Here is a 13,887-nt window from a genome sequence, read left to right as displayed (position 1 = left end):
CTGCTATTATAGGAAGCGTTTAGGCACCATTAGCTGCCCATTGTCCACTGTGACTAATGTCTGGGGCTCCAGATATGCTCTCAAATCTCTATTTATTTACTGAGTGGGTTCTCAAATAGTGATGGGAAAATGCTTATGGCCTATAATAAATACCTCAACTGGAGTAACTGTTCGTGTTAACTGTGATAAATGATAATGTTAAATGACAAATATGACCACATAGACGTGTGGTGGGTTAAATAACATTTATCTTTGGGACTAAATAACATTTGTCTTTTTGACAAAAATGTATGCATAACCATTATCTTATTCTAGCTCTTTTTTTTCCTAGACACCCTGTACTAGCCATACTAAATAATGTAACAGAGTAATGCTATGACAGGCCTGGGAACTGTATAGCAGACAGACAGTACTCACCATGCCGTGGTTGAGCCACTGGGGTATGAAGTTGTCCAGCAGTCTGGGGTACACCAGGTCTCTGTCATACAAGTACAGGGTCCAGAACATGGTCACCACAAACTGCAGAGAGACATAGGAGACATAGTGAGGACATAGGAGCTATAGTGAGAACATAGGAGGCATAGTGAGGACATAGGACTAATTCAAAGTTAAACTTCACTGCACTTGGCATAGATATATTTGTTGGTAAGTTCATGTTTTGTGCTGGAAATACTAGGTTGGAATATTGCGTAACGTGAGGTTGTGGTAGTCTATAAATATATATATAGTCTATAATATATATGTGACACACGTACCATTACACACCCAAACGTACAGCACCTTGAGCCATGTCATAGGATACACCATCCAGCCTCGTGAAGCTATGGGCCCAGGGGATCAAATAACCATGAATGTTTACAAGCTGCCCATGTTATGCCAAGAAAATATAGTTCAACCTATCCAGAGGGTAGATTTTTAAAAAGTACGGTAAATTGTGTTTTCAGCTCTAAGTCTTTATATTATATTATCATGTCATATTTTTCAGACAAGATAAATATGTCTGTAATTTAAATGGCAATGCAATGGTCTATTTGTATTTTCCAGACCATATCCGCCTGCGTTTTACACCCTCTGGAGACGCGGTATCCCTCAGGTCATCATGTACCCAGGAAATCCCCTGGTTCTGTTGTGGCCCTTCTCTTCCCTGTCTCTCCATGAGGTTTCCTGCTTGGCCTGACCTGGCCCGGGTTGAGCTTGACCCAGCCGCCCCCACAGTCTGTTCATCTGAGGACAGTCCTGGAGCGCAGAGATGTCAGCCTCTGACCTGAGCACTAGCTATCTCCTCTATCCATTCCTCCTTCAAAGGCAGGCTGCCTGGCACTCTCATACTAACAACGAGGCGAGCTAGCGCTAAAGCCCACCATGCAGCCGTGAGGTGAAGCGAAGCGACAGTTCTGGGCTCATGTTTTCATATCAGCATACCATAATTAATCCCTAAGAGCTGACTTCTTCTCCTTTCCTTGTCTCTTATCCCGACGCTTCTCCACAAGCCCTGTATGCCCCCTGTAGGAAGGACAGTAGTAAGCTTGTGAGGATATCAAACGCACTGCAAAAACAAGCATGTTACTGTCGAGTGTAGAGGCTTTGAAAGGGGCTATTTGAAGTTCCAGCTCCATGGAGTGGAGCAGCTTCCTCGGTGAACGGATTCCAGTTCTGCCCGTAATCTCTTTGATCCAGACAGTTCTAACTGCTCCCGACCATACCCAACTACCCAACCTATTAGCATTAATCAACCTCGATTAGCGATGTGACAGAATCCTGTTTTGCTTCGTATTCTCACAGTATTTAACTGGATCTCTGTTTTCCAGTAAGTTTCCGATGACTTGCCGCTGTAGCCAAATAAACAGGCTGCGTTACAAGGCCACGGCAGGCAGGCCTGCTGAATGGAGAGCATTGACTCTGAGGGAGCAGCTTATTAAAGCCCCTCGAAAGCGAGAAACAGGATTTCTTATTTCCTCTCCGAGGTGCAGAGTGCGAGTAAATGGACTCGGTCTGAGACAGGTAGTTTATTTAGACATTTCACATTTCCACACCCTCAGCCTTTTTAGCTGCATGGGCTCCATGTCATCGGGCCCGTAGGGAAACCACACCTGGCCCTGTCAGGGGCCTTCAAGCCTGTCCAGGAGCCAAACCATCCACAGCCCAGTTAGGTGGATGGAATTACCTGGCCTACCATCTGCGCCTCTGACAGATACATGTGAGATGCCCCTGATATTGTGCCCTGATGGCACGCTCTCCTCTTTCATCATGTGGAGAGGTGGGAAGAATGAAGGGGTGCGCTCCACCCTGCCAGGGATGCATTCATACCCGACCAATTCAGGGAGAATACACACACACACACACACACACACACACACACACACACACACTAGAGCACTAGAACAGTCTAGAGATACACGTATATTATCATTACCAAACATCACCGTCGACTGGGGCTCATTTTTCCCGGCATTAGCCGCGACACTAATGACATCCATTGTGTGGTGTGTAAACTGAACTTCATGGCCAACTCTCAGACAGGAGCCAGTGCCAAGTGGCTCATCATATAGCAGCCTGCACTGCTCTGTGATGGTGACGCTAGCAACTGGTCGCTGGTTTTTAGGAGGACACCTGAGGAGCAGCACGTGGTCTCACTCTCTGCTCTGCTTCTGTATTGACTCATGTCTTACAGCCTACCCTTGTAAAAAAACACACGTGAAATCGCATTTTCACGTGAAATAGCGGTTTTCACATGTTGAGGTTAAATTTCACGTGAAACCATTTTATCACATGTATTACATTTAGAGTTCACATGTTAACACCATCTTTTCACATGAGACGAAAAACATGTTTTCACCTCACACAATTGCAGTTGCACATGTGAAAACAGTTTCATATGTAAGAGACATCTGCATTTGAAAATATAACTTCCACGTATCGAATTGCAAGTTCAGCTGTGGTGGTGAAACAGTGTTATTCTCCTCATGTGAAAAGGTGGTGTTAACATGTTGCAGTAGTAGCAGTGTTTTCACATATATATTTACAAATTCTGTAATGGCATTCTGTAAAAAGGTAACTTGGCCTACCTGAGTATAAGCAAACAAGAAAACGTTCACCCAGAGGCGGCGTTCCTAGTAGCCAGGGACTTTAATGCAGGGAAACTTAAATCTGTCTCACCAAATGTCTATCAGCATGTTAAATGTGCAACCAGAGGGGGAAAAAAACATTGGACCACCTTTACTCCACACACATAGACCCATACAAAGCTCTCCCTCACCCTCCATTTGGCAAATCTGACCATAATTCTGTTCTCCTGATTTCTGCTTACAAGCTAAAATTAAAGTAGGAAGCACCAGTGACTAGGTCAATAAAAAAGAGGTCAGATGAAGCAGATGCTAAGCTACAGGACTGTTTTGCTAGTATGGACTGGAATATGTTCCTGGGTTCCTCCGATGGCATTGAGGAGTACACCACATCAATCATTGGCTTCATCAATAAGTACATCGATGACGTCGTCCCCACTGTGACCGTACGTACATACCCCAACCAGAAGCCATGGATTACAGGCAACATCCGCACTGAGCTAAAGGCTAGAGCTGCCGCTTTCAAGGAGCGGGACTCTAACCCGGAAGCTTGTAAGAAATCCCACTATGCCCTCCGACAAACCATCAAACAGGCAAAGCGTCAATACAGGACTAAGATCGAATCGTATTACACCGGCTCTGACGCTCATCAGATGTGGCAGGGCTTGCAAACTATTACAGACTACAAAGGGAAGCACAGCCGAGAGCTGCCCAGTGACACAAGCCTACCAGACGAGCTAAACTACTTCTATGCTCGCTTTAAGGCAAATAACACTGAAACATGCATGAGAGCACCAGCTGTTCTGGAAGACTGTGTAATCACGCTCTCCGCAGCCGATGTGAGTAAGACCTTAGAACAGGTCAACATTCACAAGGCCGCAGGGCCAGACAGATTACCAGGACCGGTACTGCGAGCATGCACTGACCAAATGGCAAGTGTCTTCACTGACATTTTCAACCTCTCCCTGTCTGAGTCTGTAATACCAACATGTTTCAAGCAGACCACCATAGTGCCTGTGCCCAAGAATACTAAGGTAACCTGCTTAAATGACTACCGATCCGTAGCACTCACGTCTGTAGACATGAAGTGCTTCGAAAGGCTGGTCATGGCTCACATCATCACCATTATCCCAGAAACCCTAGACCCAATCCAATTCGCATACCGCCCCAACAGATCCACAGATGATGCAATCTCTATTGCAATCCACACTGCCCTTTCCCACCTGGACAAAAGGAACACCTATGTGAGAATGCTATTCATTGACTACAGCTCAGCGTTCAACACCATAGTGCTCTCAAAGCTCTTCAATAAGCTAAGGACCCTGGGACCAAACACCTCCCTCTGCAACTGGATCCTGCACTTCCTGACGGGCCGCCCCCAGGTGGTAAGGGTAGGTAACAACACATTAGCCATGCTGATCCTCAACACAGGGGCCCTTCAAGGGTGTGTGCTCAGTCCCCTCCTGTATTCCCTGTTCACTCATGACTGCACGGCCAGGCACGACTCCTACACCATCATTAAGTTTGCCGATGACACAACAGTGGTAGGTCTGATCACCGACAATGACGAGACAGCCTATAGGGAGGAGTTCAGAGACCTGGCCGTGTGGTGCCATGACAACAACCTCTCCCTCAAGGTGATCAAGACAAAGGAGCTGATTGTGGACTACAGGAAAAAGAGGACCGAGCACGCCCCCATTCTCATCGACCTGGCTGCAGTGGATGCAGGTTGAGAGCTTCAAGTTCCTTGGTGTCCACATCACCAACAAACTAACATGGTCCAAGCACACTAAGACAATCGTGAGGAGGGCATGGGTCCTCAGATCCTCAAAAGGTTCTACAGCTGCACCATCGAGATGGTTGCATCACCGCCTGGTATGGTATGGGAACTGCTCGGCATCTGACCGTAAGGCGCTACAGAGGGTAGTGCGAATGGCCCTGCACATCACTGGGGCCAAGCTTCCTGCCATCCAGGCAGGAAAGAAGCAAGAAGAACAGATGGCAGTGGGAGTTTACTTGCTCGCCTACGGATTCTCAGAAGGCTGCCCGATCTGCGGCCCCTTTCCCTGCGTCTTTTCTTCAGGCAAAAGGCATGGATCTGGGCCTGTTCCCAGAAAGCAGGATATCCTTCTTGTCGGACTCGTTAAAGGAAAAAGTTTATTCCAGTCCACGGTGAGTAATCACTGTTCTCATGTCCAGAAGTTATTTTTGGTCATAAGAGACAGTAGCAGCAACATTATGTACACAATAAATTAAAAAATAAGTTACACAAAATGCCAAAAAACAAACAAAATAGCACTATTGGTTGGGAGAAAGTAAAACTTCCGCCATGTTCCTCGGCGCCATCTTGATCACTGCCTGGTATGGCAACTGCTCGGCCTCTGACCGCAAAGCACTACAGAGGGTAGTGCAAACGGCTCAGTAGATCACTGGGGCCAAGCTTCCTGCCATACAGGACCTCTATACCAGGCGTGTCAGAGGAAGGCCCTAAAAATGGTCAAATACTCCAGCCACCCTAGTCATAGACTGTTCTCTCTGCTACCACACGGCAAGCGGTATCGGAACGCCAAGTCTAGGTCCAAGAGGCTTCTAAACAGCTTCTACCCTCAAGCCAGAAGACTCCTAAACACCTAATCAAATGGCTACCCAGACTACTTGGATTGCCCCCCCCCCCCCTTTACACCGCTGCTACTCTCTGTGGTTATCATCTGTGCATAGTCACTGTAATAACTCTACCTACATGTACATATTACCTCAACTAACCGGTCCCCCCGCACATTGACTCTGTACCGGTACCCCCCTGTATATAGTATCGCTATTGTTATTTTGTTATTTTACTGCTGCTCTTTAATGACTTGTTACTTTTATTTCATTCCATTTGGAGTGTTACAGCTGAAGGCTCCTCTCTTCTTCATACGTTGGTCAGTGACCGTTAGAAGAGCCCAGTGTAAAGGACAGAGAAGCTTTTTCTCCCCAATTCGGTGGTATCCAATTAGTATTTACAGTCTTGTCCCATTGCTGCAACTCCCATATGGACTCGGGAGAGGCGAAGGACGCCATGCGTCATGTTTCCCCTGAAACACGACCTCGCCAAGCCACACTGCTCGCTTCACCTGGAAGCCACCCACACCAATGTGTCGGAGGAAACACCGTACACCTGGCGACCGAAGTCAGCGTACATGCGCCTGGCCCGCCACAAGGAGTCGCTAGAGGGTGATGGGACAAGGACATCCCGGCCGGCCAAACCCTCCCCTAACCCGGACAATGCTGGGCCAATTGTGCACCACCTCATGGTGATACAGCACCACCTCATGTGATACAGCCTGGGATCAAACCCTGGTCTGTAGTGACACCTCTAGCACTGCAAAGCAGTGCCTTAGACTGCTGTGCCTCTCTGGAGCCTATTATTTATCCTTTTTAACATGTTAAAATTAGCGCTGTCAGAGTTAATCAGTTAACTCAAGATCACTTTTTGTAATTTTGGTTTGAAAGTGTTGAAACACTAAAAACATCCAACATACATAATCTATATACTAAAAACAACAATGTCAAAACAAGTTGACTTTGAGGTTAAAGAAAGTGTCTTTATCAATTTACCTGATTTTGATAATATTCCTTTAATGCTTTTTGTATAAATACATCTTAAATTACAGCTCAATTTGAGCAAATCATTCATTTGCGATTAATCCTGATCAATCACAGGAAATCCTGCGATGAACTGGATCAAATTTGTTTGACAGTCCTAGTTGACATTTAAATGTGAAAATGCACATGTCAAAGTGTAGTGGGCATGAATCGGTCATGGTTGCTCATGGTCACGTGATGAGGTAAGCCCCGCCTACGACTTCAAAATGAGTGCTGGCCCTTTTGGTCGAATGTATGGAAACCACATGTCTGACTTTTTTGCACTTTCTTTTTTTTCATGTGTTTTTTTCTAAGGGTACCTACACAGAAGAACACAGGATCAAAATTCGGTCCCAGCACACGTCACATGATCTATGGTAAACAAGGACTGTGATACACAGAACATGCCTGTCCCTATTTCACTTTAGGCCATGTTAAAAAAGATGATGACATGACATGTAATTTTCTTCTTACTTATTACACAGTGACTAGGCCAAAGTTAGTGAAGATGAAATGATGTCCCTATCTTTTGGCTCGAGGCCTGGAAAAACCATCATATTGGCAACCAGTATCTTCCCAGTACCTTATAAATACACATCTCTGTACGAACCCCTCAGCGCCTGCTGCCTGGGCACCCTGGCCCTTCCTCCTCACTGTATGAAACTAAAACATCACCTCTTCCTGCAACAGAAAAAAAAGACGGCAGCAAAGATCCAATTGAAATATTTTCAGAGTAATTATCAGATGGAAATCACGGACACAAGGGCATATAAAAGCAAGACAAACACAGTTTCCTTTTTCTCGTTGCCTGCCCGCTGCCTGACCGCTGCCTCCAAGGCTGTCACATGACACCCATCCTGATAGATGACTTGGCATTTGCAAAGCAAATGGGCCGTGCTGCATCCAAGACAATGTGACTCGGTGTCCTTACTTATGCAAAGGCCCTCCCAGAGGCCAGTGCAGTCCAGTAAGACCACAGACAGCAGCATGCACCAGGGAAAGGTGTCCACTGACTCACAGGGAAGGCTAGCTAGGGGACCTTTCCTTTCCGTCAGCCTTTCGGTTTCACCAGTGACAAGTGAGATGGATTTGGCTGACCAACATATAGGCTAAAGACTAGCATGTGTCTGGCGACCTAGAAGAAAAACAGACACTTGTTTAGTATGTGGAGTTGTTGAGTTTCTGTTATGCTTCTCAGATACGGTACCTTCGGAAAGTATTCAGACCCCTTGACTTTTCCCACATTTTGTTACCTTACAGCCTCAATCTAAAATAGATTTTTTTTTTTAAATACATCTGCAATCTACATAAAATACCCCATAATGACGAAGCGAAAACAGTTTTTTTGAAGTTTTTCAAATGTATAAAAAAACATTAAAAAAAATATCTTATTTACATAAGTATTCAGACCCTTTGCTATGATACTCGAAATTGAGCTCAGGTGCATGCTGTTTCCATTGATCATCCTTGAGATCCTTCTACAACTTTCTACAACTCCACATGTGGTAAATTCAATTGATTGGACATGATTTGGAAAGGCACACACCTGTCTATATAAGGTCCCACAGTTGACAGTACATGTCAGAGCAAAAACTAAGCCATGAGGTTGAAGGAAGAGCTCCGATACAGGATTGTGTTGAGGTACAGATCTGGGGAATGGTACCATAAAATGTCTGCAGCATTGAAGGTCCCCAAGAGCACAGTGGCTCCATCATTCTTAAATGGAAGAAGTTTGGAACCACCAAGACTCTTCCTAGAGCTGGCCGCCCGATCAAACTGAGCAATCGGGGAAGAAGGGCCTTGGTCAGGGAGGTGACCAAAAACCCGATGGTCAGAGTTCCTGACCATCTGGAGATGGGTGAACCTTCCAGAACAACAACCATCTCTGCACCCCTCACCAATCAGGCCTTTATGTTAGAGTGGCCAGACAGAAGCCACTCCTCAGTAAAAGGCACATGACAGCCCACTTGGAGTTGCCAAAAGGCACCTAAAGACTCTCAGACCATGAGAAACAAGATTCTCTGGTCTGATGAAACTGAGATTTAACTCTTTGGCCTGAATGCCAAGCATGTTTTTCAGCGGTAGGGACTGGGAGACTAGTCAGGATTGAGACAAAGATGAACGAAGCAAAGTACAGCAAGATCCTAGAAGAAAACCTGCTTCAGAGCGCTCAGGACTGGGGCGAAGGTTCACATTCCAACAGGACAACGACCCTAAGCACACAGCCAAGACTATGCAGGTGTGGCTTCAAGACAAGTTTCTGAATGTCCTTGAGTGGCCCAGCCAGAGCCCAGACTTGAATCCGATCGAAAATCTGAAAATAGCTGGTGCAGCTACACTCCCATTCCAACCTGACAGAGCTTGAGAGGATCTGCAGAAAAGAATGGGAGAAACTCCCCAAATACAGGTGTGCTAAGCTTGTAGCGTCATACCCAAGAAGACTCGAGACTGTAATCGCTGCCAAAGGTGCTTCAACAATGTACTGAGTAAAGGGTCTGAATACTTATGTCAATGTGATATTTCTGTTTTTTATTTGAATAAATTTGCAAAAATTTATAAAAGCCTGTTTTTAATTTGTCATGCAGTATTGTGTATAAATCATTTTTTGGGAATAGGCTGTAAGGTAACACAATGTGGAAAATGAATTTGTGAATTTGTGCATCGTTGGTGTACTGTAAAAGGGAAACTATCATAGTCCCAGATCTGGTTGTGCTGTACAGTATAGTCTACTTCAATGGTCGTTGAGTTAGCGGTACAACACAATCAGATCTGAGAGCAGACTCCAACGCTCCAGGCCTACTGTAGTGTTGTGTCGTGACTATCGCTCACCACTCCAACGGGGAAGGCCAGCACGGCCATCATCCAGTCCCTCAGGCCAATGAGCTTCCTAAGCTGCCTGTCTTGCTCCTGGTTCTCACTGCCCTTCGTCAGCAGTCTGGACAGGTCTGTCAGCACACACACGCCAAAGAAAACTGCCTGGATCACCTAGAGCAGGGAAGGCGAGGACAAAACGATGTGTTCTTAGAGATAAGAGCAGCCACAACAGATTACACAATAGTTAGACATTATCATGTCACTCTTTCTAAGCAGAATAGCTGATCCAGGAGTTGTGTCACGGGACAAAGAATTTTACAACACAATTTAAATCCGGAGAGGTGAACAGGAGATTATTTTGGGTTACAAAATCAGTAGAGTTCATCATCTCTCAAGAGGACAGTAGCATTAAATATTAATATCACATTATATTCATGGGAAGCATATGAATCCCAAAAAGCATCTCTATAAAACATTCATATGTATATCAAAAAGGAGTTCATTGAGGTGTCCTCTAAAACGCAACGCATATTTTGCCATACATACATTTAAATAAAATACATATTTTATATAGCAATACAAATAATTATATAACAACTGAACAATTACATAAACCTCATACTTTCGATGTCTATCCCCTTAAACTAGCATATGTCATTTCATGTGGGTCTATGAGCAGTCTGTGGCAGCGTTGGGGATTATTTTAGCATGAAATTAAGAGTTAGAGAACATAACAGGGTGTCTTTAGCAAAAACCCAACAGACTGGAAAGTGTGACATTCATTCTCATTTAATTCAATGTTTCATTTCGGATTCCAGGAACCAGCATTATCTTTTCGGTCCAAAAATTGCGTTGCAGAACTTGGTTCTAGGACAGGGTAGTGCCCAGCAACAGCATTAGTGTGACACCTAGCTAACACACAAGACAGCTGTTTCATTTCTCAGGCGTTTTCGCAGCCTTTATATCTTTGACTTAGTTCTTTTGGCCTTTGTAAGCAGCAGGTTTAGCCTGAGGCTATGCAAAAAATGAATGCCTTCCAGGTTCTTTTTCACTTATCTCAAATGCAAAGGGGTTTGGAAAACAGAGCTCTCACAGGGAATGAATGCCAAAATCTAAGCATAAAACCCTTTTAATATTTCTACAGGCTCTTTCCCTGCCCTGTATTGCAGGCACTTAGGAGCAACTACAATAATTCCTGGACTGGAGCTCAGGTTATAAAGTGTTGCTCCACACAACTCAAATGTCTGCAGCTGGGAGAGTGGAGCACAGAGGGAGTCTGGGAAGGAGAATATGGAAGCTGCATGAACAAAAGAGATACAGAACCAGTTTAGAAGTTTAACAGCTATAGGAGTGATGATGTACATACTACAGCATAATGTAATTACAAGACAGAACATATCCAACATGTATTACCCTATATAGACTAATGGGAAGCAATGTAATGTCTAGGAACCTAATTACCTCCACAGTTAGCAGAGGCTGACAGGAGAGTAGAGTAATGCATCATGTCTTACTTAGCAAAGACATTAGGCACTGTCCTACACTCCCCCTAGCCCTCTTTACATGTGCTGTGTAGTGTGCTGGCCAGGTGCAGAGAGGGCCTTCGTAAGTACTGGGTGGTCTAGGGAAGGGGACAGTATGTAAAGCCAGACATAATATCTCTCTGTCCACACCTGCCCCCTCTGGGCATCACCTGACACTCTGTGGCAGAGAGGATCTGCACTCTGGCACTGCAGCTATGCCACTTATATAATGTGTGTGTGTGTGTGTGTGACATAAAACAGATGACACATGCTCTATATGGTCACTTATTTGGCTTAAAGGCTCTGTGCAGCTGTTTTTATCACACAATCAAATAATTTTCTGTGTAACAATTAAGTACCTTACTGTAATAGTTTTTCAATAAAATCGTCAAAAAGAAACAAAAATCACCTTCAGCAAAAAATATTTCTCAAGCAAGAATTTTGCCTAATTGGAGGGGCATTATAACCTGAAAACTAGCTGTTATTGGCAGAGAGGTTTGGAACGCTCTTTGTTATTTTACCTTGTTATTTTAGCTTGTATACTGTTGTTTAGGGCAGCTCTCATTGTTTTATTTTACTGCGAAGCCCCTAGTCCTGCTCAACATGCCTCAGATAGCCCCCTTGTCCCACCCCCCACACATGCGGAGACCGCACCTAGCATAACTGGCGTCTCCAGAGATGCAACCTCTCTCATTGTCACTCAATGCCTAGGTTTACCCCCACTGTACTTGCACCCTACCATACCCTTGTCTGTACACTATGCCCTGAATCTATCCTACCACACCCAGAAATCTGCTCCTTTTATTCTCTGTTCTGAACGCACTAGACGACCAGTTCTTATAGCCTTTAGCCGTACCCTCATCCTACTCCTCCTCTGTTCCTCTGGTGATGTAGAGGTTAACCCAGGCCCTGTGTGTCTCCAAGAGGTCTCATTTGTTGACTTCTGCAACCGTAAAAGCCTTTGGTTCATGCATGTTAACATCAGAAGCCTCCTCCCTAAGTTTGCTTTATTCACTGATTTAGCACACTCCGCCAACTCTGATGTCCTAACCGTGTCTGAATCCTGGTTTAGGAAGGCTACCAAAAATTCTGAAATTTCCATCCCCAATTACAACATTTTCCATCAAGACATAACTGCTAAAGGGGGCAGAATTGTTATCTACTGTAGAGATAGACTGTAGAGTTCTGGCATACTATCCAGGTCTATGCCAAAACAGTTTGAGCTTCTACTTTTAAAGATCCATCTCTCCAGAAATAAGCCCCTCACTGTTGACGCTTGTTATAGACCCCCATCAGCTCCCAGCTGTGCCCTGGACACCATATGTGAATTGATTGCCCCCTATCTATTGTCAGGGTTCGCACTGCTAGGTGACCTAAATTGGGGTATGCTTAACACCCCGGCTGTTCTACAATCTAAGCTAGATGCCCTCAATCTCACACAAATGATCAAGGAACCTACCGGGTACAATCCCAAATCCGTAAACATGGGCACCCTCAGATATAATCCTGACCAATTTGCACTCTAAATACACCTCTGCTGTTTTCAACCAGGAACTCAGCGATCACTGCCTCATTGCCTGCGTCCGTTATGGGTCCCCTGTCAAACGACCACCCCTCATCACTGTCAAACGCTCCCTAAAACACTTCTGCGAGCAGGCCTTTCTAATCAACCTGGCCCGGGTATCCTGGAAGGATATTAACCTCATCCCGTCAGTAGAGGATGCCTGTTTGTTCTTTAAAAGTGCTTTCCTCACCATCTTAAATAAGCATGCCCCTTTCAAAAAATGTAGAACTAAGAACAGATATAGCCCTTGGTTCACTCCAGACTTGACTGCCCTTGACCAGCACAAAAACAACCTATGGCGTTCTGCATTAGCATCGAATAGTCCCCGCGATATGCAACTTTCAGTGAAGTCAGGAACCAATACAGACACTGAGTTAGGAAAGCAAAGGCTAGCTTTTTCAAACAGAAATTTGCATCTTGCAGCACTAATTCCCAAAAGTTTTGGGACACTGTAAAGTCCATGGAGTATACAAGTACCTCCTCCCAGCTGCACACTGCACTGAGACCAGGCAAAACTGTCACCAATGATAAATCCACGATAATCTAGAATTTCAATGAGCATTCCTCTACGGCTGGCCATGCTTTCCACCTGGCTACCCCAACCCCGGCCAACAGCTCTGCACCACCCGCAGCAACTGGCCCAAGCCCCCCCCCCCCCCCCCCCCCCACTTCTCCTTCACCCAAATCCAGACAGCTGATGTTCTGAAAGAGCTGCAAAATCTGGTTCCCTACAAATCAGCTGGGCTAGACAATCTGGACCCTCTTTTCCTAAAATTATCCACCGCCATTGTTGCAACCCCTATTACTAGTCTGTTCAACCTCTCTTTCATATCATCTGAGATTCCTTAAGATTGGAAAGCGGCCACTGTCATCCCCCTCTTCAAAGGGGGAGACACTCTAGACACAAACTGTTACAAACCCATATCCATCCTGCCCTGCCTTTCTAAAGTCTTCAAAAACCAAGTGAACAAACAGATCACCGACCATTTCGAATCGCGACCAGTTTGACTCTTTTCTCTGTATCAATGATGTCGCTCTTGTTGCGGGTGATTCTCTGATCCACCTCTATGCAGATGACACCATTCTGTATACCTCTGGCCCTTCTTTGGACACTGTGTTAACAAACCTCCAAACGAGCTTCAAAGCCATACAACACTCCTTCCGTGGCCTCCAACTGCTCTTAAATGCTATTAAAACTAAATGCATGCTCTTCAACCGATCGCTGCATGCACCCGCACACCCGACTAGCATCACTACTCTGGACTGTTCTGACTTAGAATATGTGGACAACTACAAATAC

The 13,887-nt window shown here is 45.2% G+C and overlaps 1 protein-coding gene across 3 annotated transcripts in view; it reads right to left on the bottom strand.

Moving 5' to 3' along the window:
• The window catches only part of aig1 (androgen-induced 1 (H. sapiens)), a 51,491-nt gene that overhangs the window by 33,069 nt on the left and 4,535 nt on the right, over positions 1-13,887 (bottom strand). For 2 of the 3 annotated variants that reach the window (XR_004211916.1, XM_031837195.1), the window contains exons 2-4: positions 9,516-9,671; positions 7,270-7,821; positions 418-519 (exon numbers count right to left, since the gene is read on the bottom strand). Coding sequence is in view for 2 of the 3 variants with exons in the window: in XM_031837195.1 (XP_031693055.1) it covers positions 418-519; positions 7,270-7,284 (117 nt within the window). In the remaining variant the exon portion in view is untranslated. The remainder of the gene's footprint in view (positions 1-417; positions 520-7,269; positions 7,822-9,515; positions 9,672-13,887) is intronic. The other variant, XM_020496552.2, reaches the window with a different exon arrangement.

Source organism: Oncorhynchus kisutch, linkage group LG12 (assembly GCF_002021735.2).
Source record: "Oncorhynchus kisutch isolate 150728-3 linkage group LG12, Okis_V2, whole genome shotgun sequence".
NCBI classification, from domain to species: Eukaryota; Metazoa; Chordata; class Actinopteri; order Salmoniformes; family Salmonidae; genus Oncorhynchus; species Oncorhynchus kisutch.
The sequence above is the reverse complement of the archived record's forward strand: the minus strand, read 5'-3'. Positions and strand labels throughout refer to the sequence as shown.